This window comes from Propithecus coquereli, unplaced genomic scaffold (assembly GCF_000956105.1).
Source record: "Propithecus coquereli isolate 6110/MARCELLA unplaced genomic scaffold, Pcoq_1.0 Scaffold28, whole genome shotgun sequence".
NCBI classification, from domain to species: Eukaryota; Metazoa; Chordata; class Mammalia; order Primates; family Indriidae; genus Propithecus; species Propithecus coquereli.
The window spans coordinates 14,660,438-14,673,873 of record NW_012148396.1 but is presented as its reverse complement, the minus strand read 5'-3'; the positions used below and the strand labels follow the sequence as shown (position 1 = coordinate 14,673,873).

Genomic DNA, 13,436 nt, shown 5'->3' with positions numbered 1-13,436 from the left:
AATAGAATATAGGTGTGAGAAAATCATGTTTAAAAGTGAAAAATGTATTGAGATAGATAATTGGCTATAGAGACTATTATAAGTATGAGAGAAGGCAAAAGAGATCAAATATATTCATAAGTAATGCTTCTTTCTAAAGAAAAAAATAATTATATCTCAAAATAATTTTCATGAAAAAAAGAAATATTTTTTGAAATAAGGGATAACCTGAATTTCTTGAGTTTCAGGTCACTGAAAATATGGATATATATAAGAGCCAAACCTAAAGCAAATCTAGCTGAATTTTCTAATTATCAAAAGTAAATAAAATAATGAATAACTATGGCTGGGGAAAAAATTGTTTTCAAATTTCTTTGTCGTAAAAAGTCCATGGGAGAAGACTACTAAAAATTATTAAACACATTTGTAAAATTCGGCATATGGGGTCATGATAAAGTAATTGTGACGAGACTTGACCCTCCCTCCATAAACACCTCGAAACTGGACAAGATACATTATACAACTGCTTTCAAATACTGGACAACAGTTTGTAGAATTATGTATGATTCCCCAGAGAAAAAAAAGAGAGCCCAACATTCACTCCTAATTTCTGCAAGAAAGTGGATCTCAAGCAAGGCACAGCAGACTCCCTGAGAGTGTTCATGAATAAAAAGTTAAACATTCATAGAAGGGAATTCCATAAGGCTGGGTAAAGAGTAATCAGGGAACTGTAAGCTGAGTGGCTCCCAGAGCTCACACTGCTGGAAGACTTTCAAGTGGAGGGTCCTTGTTGAACACCTAGGGCATTCAATGGAGGAGCCAAAGGGGACATGACTTAGTAGTGGGCAAAACTAGCTCTAGAATAAAGCTATTGTAAACTTTCTATAACAAAGCTTAAAAACAAACCTCAGAAAGACCAAATTGATCTTCAGGTAATCTAAATTCCTGCCAGCATAAAGTATAACACTCTTTGAAGAAGGACAACCAAACCTGGACATTGAACAACAGGAAATTAACAATGTGCAACAACAATATCAAAAAATTAGCAGACATGACAAGAAGCAGAAAAATGTGATCTATAATCAGAAGAAAAATCAGTCAAAGCAGTAAACATAAATAAAACCAGAAGATGATGTAGTCAGCAGGCAAGGGCTTTAAAATAGCTATTATAAATATGCTCTCAGATTTAAATTAAAATATGAAAATGATAACAAGAATCATGGAAGATACAAAGAAAAAATGGAACTTCCAGAGATGAAAATTGTAATGCCTGAAGTGAAAAACACTAAGATCAACAGCAGTCCAGACACTGTAAAAGAAAATGTTAGTGAATTTGATGACATAGAAATAAAATATATATAAAATGAAGCACAGAGAAAAAAAAAATTGACCAGAACTTCAATGACCTATGGGAACACTAGAAAGTAGAAGTAGAAGAGGAAGAAAAAAAGATTTAAAGAAATAATGGGTGAAAAAGTTCCAGGTTTGCTGAAAACTATAAGCTAGCATATCTAAGGCTCAAAGAATTCCAAAACAGAATACAAAAAAAAGAAAGAATGACAGAAAAATACACCAAGTCAAATTCTAATTGAAATACTGAAAAGCAGCGACAAAGGGAAAATGTGAAAATCAGACATGGGTGAGAGGAGACAGAGTATGTACAGAGAAATAAAAACAGGAATGGCAGCAGACTTTTGTTAGAAAAATACAAGCCAGAAGGCACTGGAACAGAGCTTTAAAGTAAGCTTAATGATGGTGACATGTTCTGAGAAATGCATCACTAGATGATTTCATCATTGTGCCAATGTCGTAGAGTATATTTACACAAACCTAGATAGTAGAGTATACTACACACCTAGGCTACATGGTGTAGCCTATTGTGCCTAAGCTACAAACCTGCACATCATGTTACTATACTAAATACATAGGCAATTGTAACACAATGGTATTTGTATATCTAGACGTATCTAAAAATAAAAAGGTACAATAAAAATATGGTATTAAAGATAAAAAATGGGACACCTATAGAAGGCACTTACCATGAATGGAGCTTGCAGGATTGAAAGTTGCTCTGGTGAGTCAGCAAGTGAATGGTGAGTGAATGTGAAGGCCTAAGACATTACCATACACTACCATTGTAACACAATGGTATTTGTATATCTAGATGTATCTAAAAATAAAAAGGTACAATAAAAATATGGTATTTATAAACACTGTATGCTTAGTCTACACTAAATTTATTTTTTAAAAAGTAATTACAATAAGATATTAGGATGGCTAAGATATCACTAGGTAATAGGAATTTTTCAGATTCATTATAATCTTAGGGAATACCATCGTATATGTGGTTTGTCATTATATGGTGAATGATTGTATATGCTTCTTGACATGGATGAGGTTATGTCCCAAAAAACCCAGGATAAGTCAAAAATACGATAAGCCAAAAATGCATTTAATACACCTAACCTACTGAACATTATAGCTTAGTGTAGCCTACCTTAAAAATGTTCAGAACAATTACATTAGCCTGCAACTGGGCAAAACCATCTAACACAAAGCATATTCTATAATAAAGTGTTGGATATTTCATGAAATTTATTAAATACTGAAAATGAAAAACACAATGTTTGTATAGGTACTCAAAGTATAGTTTCTACTGAATGTACCTCACTTTCCACGCTATGGTTAAGTCAAAAAATTGTTGAGTTGAACCATCATAAGTGGAAAACCATCTGTACATACAAACATATCTGTCAATCCAGAATTCTACACTGAGAAAAAAGTATTTTTCAAAAGGGAAGATGAAATAAAAAATTTTTCAGACAAACAAAAGTTTACAGAATTCATCACAGATCTGTGATGTAAGAAATGATAAAGGATTTCCTACAAGCAGAATTAAAATGATACCCAATGGAAATTTTTCCTCATTTGAAAACCTATTTAAAAAAATAATTTATTGTTAAAGTAAAAAATAATTGACTGAATGTAGAAGTAATATGTGTGACAACAATAGCAAATAGGACAGGAAAGAACAACAGAAGCATACTAGTGTAAGTTTCCTATACTGTACTGTACATAAAATTATACCATATTACTTAAAGGTCAACTGTAGTAAATTAAAGAATGATGTCTATTGTAAATCCTAGAGCCACCTACAAACAAAAATAAACAGTGAAATAAAAAAATAAAATAAAATAAAACAATAAAATAAAATAGACTTAACTAATAAGTCAACAAAGAAGATAAAGTGAAATTCAAAAAAATGTAAAATCTTTTTAAAAGCCTTACTTACGTCTATTTTCCAGGTTACATAAATGAGGCTAGTGTAGAAAAGAATAGGCCCTGTTCCTCCAAGGATCCCATGCCAGGTATAAGTAGGGTGGAGGTGGGGCAAAAGGGTGGGAACGTATGCCTAATGTTGCTAAATCTGTGGTGGTTTTTCTTTGTTTAAAAATATCCAGAAATCTAGATACATTTACTTATCCATTCATTTATGTAAAATCTTCTAGTATTTAAGGTGTTCAATCTGATGATTTGATATATGTATACATTGTGCAATAATCACCCCAACCAAACTCATTCACATATCTAACACCTCACAGAGTTACCATCTTCTTTTTTAGTGTGTGTGGTGAGAACATTTAAGATCTACCATCTTAGCAAATTTCAGGTGTATAATACAGGATTGTTAGCTGTAGTCACAGTGTCGTACATTAGATCTCCAGAATTTATTTACCCTGTGTAACTGAAACTTTGTACCCTTTGACCAACATCTCCCCATTTCTCCCCTCCCCTCCCCGCCAGCCCTGGCAAACACCATATGATCCAGCAATCCTACTTCCAGGAATATAGCCAAAGGAAATAAAATCACTATCTGGACAAGATACTTGCACTCCAATGTTCATTTTAGCATTTTTCACAATAACCAGGGTATGGAAACAACCTGAATGTCTGTCATTAGATGAATGGATAAAGAAACTGTGGTATATATATACAATGGAGTATTATTTAGCCTTAACAAAGAAGAAAATCCTACCATTTGTGACAACATGGGTGAAACTAGAGGACATTATGCTAAGTGATATAAGCCAGGCACAGAAGGACAAACACCACAAGATCAAGCCCCTCTATCACGACCACCCATGCAAACATAGCCACCGTCCCCAGCCCCTGTTCCTGACTTGGGTATAGGGTGGGTGCTCTGCTGGTATATGTTCTACCCACCACAGGCCTCCCCAATTTCGGCTATTTTAGGCTCTCATACTGGAGATTAAATTCTTATACAGACTGGGCCAACTCTGAGGTTAGGTGGAACTGGGGTGCCCTCTACTGTTTTCCAGAATTATAACTACTTGGCTTAATTTCATTCAATAAAGGGAAAATTCTAATGAAACAAATGGGAATTCAACTGATTATTCATTATTTCTCAAGACAAACACTGAATTCCGTGTTGAAACAAAAAATATTGAAATGATAATAAATATTCTAGCAATGTGAGTTTCTGTACAGTTCTGATAAGCCGTATTATTTCCCTATCCCCTCAGGTAGTCAGTCCATCTGCCATGAAGCAATGATGTTATACATTACATAAACACTAGAGTAGGATACCATTTCATCACAGGGGAGGGAAATGGATCTTAAGATAATTTTCATCTCTTTGATATGCATTGACATACAACTGATAGAGAATTTACCAAGAAACAAGGGAAGTTTATTTTATTTTGAGACAGGGTCTCGCTCTGTTACCCAGGTTGGAATACAATGGCGCCATCATAGCTCACCGTAACCTCCAACTCCTGGTGTCAAGTGATTCTCCCGCCTCAGCCTCCAGAGTATCTGGGACTATAGGCATAAGCTACCACATTGGGCAAAAACATGGAAATTTTAAACATAACCCATCAAAAGAACATATTCACTTACAGTTGATATTTCATTCATTATTAGGAATTAATGTCCATAACTCACTAATACAAAAGTAATCTCTTATTTATCTATTTTTTTCTCAAAAATAGACTGAATGGCTTTGTGTGACAATCAATAAAACTTTAAATTTACCAAATCTTTGATTTGCATTATGCTGTTTAATCCTGAATGAAGAGCAGCTGTCACTGCTATTTCTAAACCCAGAATTCCAACACCTAATAGGTGAAAATTATATTAAGTTGAGTATAAAAGCATATTAAGTTGACTTTAATGATTTTCACCAACAAGGAACATTACCATAGTGATACATCTTTTGAGAAATTAGAAAATGAAGAAAAGCATGGCTCAATTTATCCATCTTAGAATTAGAAAAGCTTTTCGAACCAGCATTTTAATCTAATTTATGTTTCATGAAATCCCACTAAAATCAGAGTCGATACTGTGGCTAAATATACATTCAGAGTAACACTTCCTGTATATTTGCACATTTATATATATTTATGTCCTGTTTCTGGAATATATTTACAATTTCTCATTTTTGGAAAATTTCAGAAATTTTGAAATGTGCAAAAGTACCAGCAGGTAACTTAGATTCGGAACACATTGTGTTAGACATAACTGGAAAACAGGGGCTTCATACACTGGAAGGGTAAAGAACTTTTCTGGAGGAGAGTTAGGAATTTGCCCTTTCTCACAACTATTGTGTTAAAAGACACTACGGACAATACAGTTTCACAGAAGGTGTGGAACAATGATATAAACGAACCTCATCATGTTTTCATTAGTTTTACTTTATACCTTGAACATTTTTCACGAGGTGTTCTCCTAGTCAAGAGGCACCCGTCTCCTGAGGAAACACGACCCTGCAATCCTGAAATTAAGGAATGTGTTGTTTTAGCATCCATCTTGTGTTATTTGAAGGGGGCCCTATTTCTGCCTACTTATCATTAATGCCACCCTCACCTGTCAGGAACTGTGCCACTCAGACAAGAGACCGACATAACCGCAATAACAAAACCCAAAACTCCGTGTGTGTGTGTGTGTGTGTGTGTGTGTGTGTGTGTGTGTGTGTGTGTGTTTGTGTGTGTGTCTGTATGGCTAACTGGAGGCAGTGCACCAAATGTCCACGTTGTGGCCCCAGAAGCTCTACTCAGGGCGATCCCGTCTCTCGACCCCCAGACCCGCTTTCAGATCCACAGACCCCATAGCCTCTGGCCCCTTCCTATTGCCACCGCGGCTTCACGTCAAGAAATGGAACTTCGGAAACCCCCCAGACGTCGTATACTGCAATTAGGCTGGGATTTCATTCTAATCTAATCCAATTTTATTCCGGCTTTCCCTCCCGTAGCAATGAATTACTATTTGTGAATTAGATAGAAAGGATGCTCACAAACCAGTTTCTTTCTGAACGGATTACGAGATGAGGATAGGCAGGGGTGCCACTGAGGACTGAGGAAGGGCCCAGGTGGGTGAGGGAGGTGCTCGGCTGGCCCTAGAAAAGCTCTGGGAGCGACGGCCTCAGTTACCACGGGCTGCTGCCTGCTGACACGACCTTTCCGTCTCTGGTCTGAAGAGGGGCTCCCGTGGTTATCACTGGAGGCACCGAACATGCTTCTGAAAGCCCCAGAGAAACTTCAGCAAAAATATGGCCTATCCCAAACCAGGCCAAACCGCGGGCCCTGAGCCCTCCCCCTCAGCCGAGCCGGGCCGAGGGCGCATTTGGTGAGAGTCTGGCGGCCTCTACCGGAGCGCCTCTGCAGAGGGCCGTTCCTCCAGCCCGGGGACGACATGTGGCGCTCGGGAGAGGTGAGAGCGAGCGCGCGAGTGTGCCGGGGGCGCTGGGGGGATCTGCAGCGGGCAGCGCGCGGCCCCGGGCGCGGCGCAGAGCGGAGCCGCAGGGCGGCGGCGGGAGCGCGGGGCGCCCGAGCCACTCGGCCCAGGAGCACTGGGGAAGTTCGCGCTGGCAGCATGGGGCGGTGACGCCGCACCGGCCTTCCGCGCCTGCCAGCCGGGCGAGAGCAGGCGGAGGAAAAGGATGCACCCTCGCCGACGGCTCGCCTCCCGGTGCCGGCGCGCAGGGTAAGCCCCGGGCGTGCCGGGCCGGGGCAGTGGGGTAAGAAGATGCGAGCGGGAGAGACAAGACTGGCGGCCCCGGCTCGGCCCGCACCTCTCTCCTCGGGGCGCCCGAGCGGCGGGCTGCATGGCCAGGGAGGAGAGGTGGAGAGCGGGCGGGGCGCCGCGGGCGGCCCGGAGCGCAAACTTTCCCCTGGCGACTGCGGGGCCGAAGCCGCGCGCAGAAGGGCAGGGGGGTCCTGGGCGGCGCAGCCCTGCGGGACGGGGCGCCAAGGCGCAGCGCCTATGGCCCCGCGGGTAGGAATTGGGGGCTGGGGGCCACCAGCCGCCGCCGTCGCGGGAGCCCGAAGGGCGAAATCGCCCGCCTGGAAGGCCCTGTCAGCCCCAGGGCTCTGAGGCGCGTGGCGTCCCGGGGCTGCTCGCGGGGTGGGCGCGGGCCCCGCGGGGGTGTCGCGCGCTTGTCGCGCGGGCTCCTCGAGGCCAGTGGACTCGGAGCCGCCGCTGCACCGCGCGCTCCCAGCCGAGGAGGAAGGCGCTGCGCGGCGGGGCGCTCGACTCGGACCCGGGGCAGGAGCTGGGGAGGTCTGAGAGGGCCAGGATCGAGCCGGGGAGGGCCCGGGAGCGGGAGACGCTCGGCGCGCCGCTGCGGACCGGGCGGGTGGCCGACCCTGCCGGGCCGCGGGGTACAGGGGCGGCTGAGGCTGCGGCTCCGCACTGCAGCCCCGCGCCCACCTGCCCTGGCACGCCGGCCCTGGCGAGCCTCCGCGGTGGTCTGGGGGGTCTTGGGAGTGCAGCTTCTCCTTGGGGGTCTCGGCTCGGGGCTGAGGGGCTACAGGAGGCGCCGCCCGGGTTTCCCGCATGCAGCGCCGCGTGCTCGCTGCTTGGGCTCTGGCCCGGGTCCGGCGACGAGCCCCAGGACGCGCCCAGGAGACCACCACATGGCACGCTGCCCTTCTTGACAGCAGTCGCAGAGGGCCTTCGCTTTTGAGGTGGAAGTACCTGTTGTGTGCTTCCCAATTCTGGAGTTTGCGGGGCGGGGTGGGTGACGGGCAGGGTGTCCTCGGGAAAAGCTCCTTTTCGAATACTCGGTGTTCCTATGTGGTGAGCACCTATTTGCGTTATGCGCATATTGAGAAATGCGTGCCTTCACTAAGGTTAGTTGCTGAGCCCAGGGACGGTGCCTGCCTGGATTTCAAATGCGTTAATTACTGCCCGGCACCGAACGGAGGGGCTTCCGCAAATGCAGTGATTATTAACTTATTTAGTCAGGGGGGCAGGATGCCGAGGAAGTGGCAACTCTCTCTTCTAGGCAGCATTTATATTATCGCGATCCTGCAGAAGACTTGCTTCTTAAATGTGCTTTTTCTCCCCCTCTTTCTACATACTTCCTCTCAGCACCTTGCAGAACAAGGAGTAGCTTGCTGGCTTTGAACGCGTGGCACATATTTCAGAAAGGTAAAATTATTCCACTTGTGGATTTGACAGATACGAAATACAGTTGCGCAGATAACTCCAAGCATTTACTTTAATAATTGGACTGATGGATCATTTGATAACATGCTAAAAAGTAAAACAGAGTATTTGAGACATGGAAAAAAATAAATTAGAATGATTCCGCACTCTGAATACAAGTGAAGATTAAGCCATCCTGTAACTTCTTTTTACACTGCAACTGACTGCCGGATCAAGGTAGTGGGAAATACCTGGTGTGCTGGGGGAGGACAGCCACATGCCCTTTCTTTGTAAATTTCTTTGGTAGCAGTAGGGTTTGATTCCAGGAACTGTGACACAAAAACATTCGTGTTCATATACTTTTCCACTTTGTGTACTTTTCAGCTTCAAGATCAAGTTGGAGAAAAGAACAGTTATTCTTCCAAATTCATCTGCTTCAACTATTATTCTTATTGGGAATGGACAATGGAATGTTCTCTAGCTTTATCATGATCAAAAACCTCCTTGTCTTATGTATTTCCATGAACTTATCCAGTCACTTTGGGTAAGTTATCATCTGTGCTTTTTATTTTACGATATTAGGGGCACTAGTGCCTTTTAGAAACCTCGTAAAGCAGAACATGAATTCAGATTCAGCAAGCCCTCTCTTAACCACCTTTGCAGTTCCACGCCCTTCAGTTTGTTGTAAATAAACAGAGTCCTTGCCTTGACGCATGCTTTCTTCCTGAACAAGGCTGCTCCTAGTATGGGGTCTCTGAAGTGAGTCAGGAAAAGAGGCCGATTATGTTTTCAGAAATGGAAGCTGAGGAAGGTATAAGAGTCAGTTGTGTTTCTTCCTACTCAGATTAAAATGAGATTCAGAAGTTCACATGCATAAAGGACAGTCACTGCTTGTTAGACTGGGCAGTGTGCAACATTTAACTGCCCTCCTTAGTTCCCTGATGTAGTTAAATTTGCCTTTAAAGCCAGACCCATGCTACATGGCACTGAAAAGGATTCAGGGCCCTGACCCTAGCCAAGGGCCTGGAGTTGTGGCCCTCTGAACACAGGTGCAGAGACCATAACTACAGGTGCCTGAAGATCCAAAAAGACACCCATGAGGATCTGGCATTAGCATTTCTATTAACTTCTTTCATTTCGGCTTTTAGTATCCATGTGCCAATGCCAACCTTTTTTCATGATAACCAGCATTCCAGATGAATGTTCTTAGGGGGCCGACATTCCTCTTCTTCCCCTGCCCCCCTGCCCCAGAGTTATCCTGGTTAATCAAAAGGATTGGAACTTGAAGTTGATGGAATATAATTAAGAAATTAAATGTCAGGACAAAAGTTGCCAAACCTTAATTTTACAAAAGTGGTCTCCAGAGGTTGCAGTTGTGTAAATTATCAAGGGCTGAGAATATACAGTGGCTCTGCAACAGCCTGTAGAGACCCCTTCTCTCTGGCAAGTAAAGAGGATCCTTCCAGGGCCATGACATTTTCTGTTTGTCCTCTGGACATTTTATGCTCTTCTGACCCTTCAAGATCTGTGCAGAGGAAGAAAGACAGAGAGAGAGATAGAGACAGAGAGGCTTCAGACCTTGCCCAGGTGTCATTGCTAGGTCTACCTGGGCACAGGCCTGAGCCCTTAGCCGGGACTCTGTCCAGCAGAGCTAAGCTAAGGAGGATGCCCATCCTTCGCCAATATGAGCCAGGCAGCGTGGCATTCTAACCGTATTAGTTTGCACAGGTGTGTGGTATGTCACAGCCCTTTTAGCCATTCCTAGTATACCTTTTGGGAACAGTATTGGATGTTACTCATGCTTTGCTTGTCTTGAGTGGACACCTCTCCTCCCATACTCTCACTTTCCTTAGCTGTTAAGTGAATGGTTTTCCTTTCCAAGTCCTCTCCAGCTGTTGAATCCTATAAACTGTGATGTCCACAGAGCTCCTCTGAATGAAAGGTGTATATGTAAGTGAAATCTTATAGAATTTTCAAGTTTGCCACTTAATGCATTAAGTAGTCAGTTTGTTTACTGATATACTACATATATTTAGTAATATTTTGGAGGTGAGGAGTATGCTAGGATTGGGAACATAAATTTTTGTGATAACATTTTGGTCAAAATGTATTCTTGTGAATTTACATTGAATAGGCATGAAATTATTACACTCCCTGGTAGATGCAAGTCTGAAATAGGAAGTAATGTGCATAAGGAGTTTAGCCATGAGAAGCAGTTATACTTTATTGCTTATTTAATTCTGTAACTTTCTGAGGTAATCTTCAAAATAGAGAGGTAACTGTTAGTTTCTGGAGGCTAACACCAACTAAGTGGTAGAGTACCCTTCAATCTTTCCAGAAAATTAACTGTTGGAACAGTTTTTAATCATTTAGATAGAAGGTCAATAGTCTATCATAAAACACTACCTACTAGCTTCAGAAAATATGTGAGATACAGAAAAGTTTATAAGAAGGAAAATATCCTTAATTCCACCACACAGAGGTAGTCATCCTTCACATTGTGGTGTGCTAAATTCCCCTTGCTCCTATGCATATTTTTATATAGTTGGGATCATACTGCACTTTCAGTTTTGTACTGTGCTTTTTCGGTACCTAATACTTTGTTATCACAAACTCTAAAATGTGTGCTTTTAAAATGGATGGATGTTATTACAGTGCATGGATGCTGTCTTGTTTAGCTACTTCCTTAACTTATGATGTTTACGTTGTTTCTTATTTTGCTGTTATAAATTTTCCTGTGGTGAACATATTTGGCTTACAACTTTTTTAACCATTTAAGATTATTTCTATTAGGAGGTGCTTTCATAAGTGGAATTTTACATCAGGTTGTTTGAGTACTTTTAACTCTTGACCTTTCGATGAAGCAGGGTTTCTAGCAAAGCGGGAGGCTGAGTTTCACACACTCTGGCCAGCAGGGAATATTTTTCCACAGTCACAAAAGACATCATAAAAGACATCGAGTCCCTATTTATTTCCCTTTTTATGTGAGGCTCCTCACACTTGCATATTATCTAAATGTACTGGAGAATGATTTTGTCAGATCCCAAAGAAAGTTTCCTAATACTTACTTGACTTTAAATCTTGGAAAATACTAGCTACCCTAATGTGGGATATGTGTTTTAGGTGAATCCAAGAGCAACTGAATGAGCTGAGTACCATTGGCCCCATCTTTCAGCTGGGGGAGATGGAATGGATGAGTAGCTACCTTGGGAAGTTCACAAACTCAGTAACTGCTGGGACTCCTTACTCAGCAAACTTCCCATGTCATTTTGCCGGGTTCCTTCTTGGGCTCCCTTGTTTGACTACATATGGTTTGCAGGGTAGTTCTAGGTTAAACCAATCTAGAGAGGAGAGGGACATAATTCTGAAAGGTATTCACTGTTTCAGCCTAGAAACAGTTTTCTATACTCTAGGGAGAAAAAGAGTTTGGGTCAGCTCTGTCTCCCCATCCCCCGACCCAAAGAAAGAGTTTATGTGATCAGGTTCAAAAGAAAGGTAAAAGGGAAGCACACAGGGTCCTAATCTAAACATGATTCTAGGACAAGGGAAATGCTGACTCCTGTAAATACGTGTGAGAGGCCAGAGAACTGGCAGGGGGTAAAGGTGCTATATAAAATCAGGCACAGGAGAAGAAGGAAAAAGAACACATGTAAGGTTTTGTGCACGGACCATGTTGATATGCAGTGTTTGTGAAAAGTGTGTGGCTTTGGCAGTCAGAAAATTTATAACTGTGATAAGTGAAATATACTTGGGATTATATGAGATAATTAATGCGAAATTGCTTTGAAAATATATGAGTATTATTTCTCCTTTTCCCAATCATACTGTTTTTTTGATCAGAGTCACCAGCAGCTCATTTTGAATAGCCTTTATAATTCTCCAGTTAGTTTTAAATTATAGAACAGAGGATGAGTCAAGCGTACAATGGAACAGAGGCCTTATTTGACAGTCAGCTTTGTGCTATGGTACATTTGCAGACACGAGATTATTTGAAATATTATAATTATTTTAATGAAACTGGTAACCAAAAGCACATGGTATAGAAAAACTAGCACAGAAACACTATTGGCATCAACGTACTGTCAGAATTTATAATATTAAATTTAAACTGGAATTAATTTGTCATCATTTAGAAATATCATACCTTTTCAGACATGATGGACTAGTGATAATTGCAAGATAAATTTGGGGATCATCAGCTCAATAAGGTGAATTCTGATTCCATTTATTTTATTGCCTTAAACATATTTTCAAGGTTTATTGATTGAAGAAGAAAATATGTGTTAGAATTTTATTATGTGGCAGCTGCCATTCAAATAGACTTTGGAAAACAATATTTTATAATCAACAATTAAAAGTAGGTTCTTGTAGAAATGGCTTAAGAGCATGAAGAGATAAGGTTATTCTTTATCTGCCTACACAAGTGTGCCAACCTGGACCTCCAGTTTCATGAAGGTCCTTTTCATACACACGTTCAAGGACAGTTCCCTTCTTTTAAGTAGAGCAGAAAGTACATTCTCACTGAATCATGCAGGTATTCACAATGACTTTTTAAATGAAAAGTTCTCTCTTGTGAATTCCCAGATGACAAATTCTTCCTATGTTGTAGCTGTAGGTTCAGGAGGCCCAGGACAAACAGTCATTGTAACAATTATAAAACACTCAGAAAGCACCACTGATGCAGTTAGCAGGTGCATGAGCCCTGGTGCATCCAAAGCTTTCAGGGATCGGCAGGGATCAGAAAGGTAGTTATTGTGTATCACAAAAAAATGTGGGCAGCTAAAACAAGGCTACCGGGGAATGTCCAACATTTTTTTAAAAAGATACTCAAAGAAAATATTTCCCAATTATATGCTTTATGAAGGAAACTTTTAGCGTGTTCATTATGCCAATAGGCAGTGAGCAAAGCTTAGGAGAGACAGTGCGCAGCTCTCTGCCGACACCGTCTGGCAGTCGGCTCCAGGATGAGTCACTGGCTCGGTTCAAGGGGAGAAGGAATATGTGGGCTT

The 13,436-nt window shown here is 41.9% G+C and overlaps 1 protein-coding gene across 2 annotated transcripts in view; it reads left to right on the top strand.

The window, feature by feature from the left end:
• Nucleotides 1–6,316: 6,316 nt before the first annotated feature.
• GABRA5 (gamma-aminobutyric acid (GABA) A receptor, alpha 5) overlaps nucleotides 6,317–13,436 on the top strand; it is a 103,092-nt gene continuing 95,972 nt past the window's right edge. Inside the window, exons 1-3 of one of the 2 annotated variants that reach the window (XM_012647981.1) lie at nucleotides 6,317–6,708; nucleotides 8,371–8,430; nucleotides 8,812–8,971. In XM_012647981.1, the coding sequence (XP_012503435.1) occupies nucleotides 8,886–8,971 (86 nt within the window). In that variant the 5' untranslated portion in view covers nucleotides 6,317–6,708; nucleotides 8,371–8,430; nucleotides 8,812–8,885. The other variant, XM_012647979.1, reaches the window with a different exon arrangement.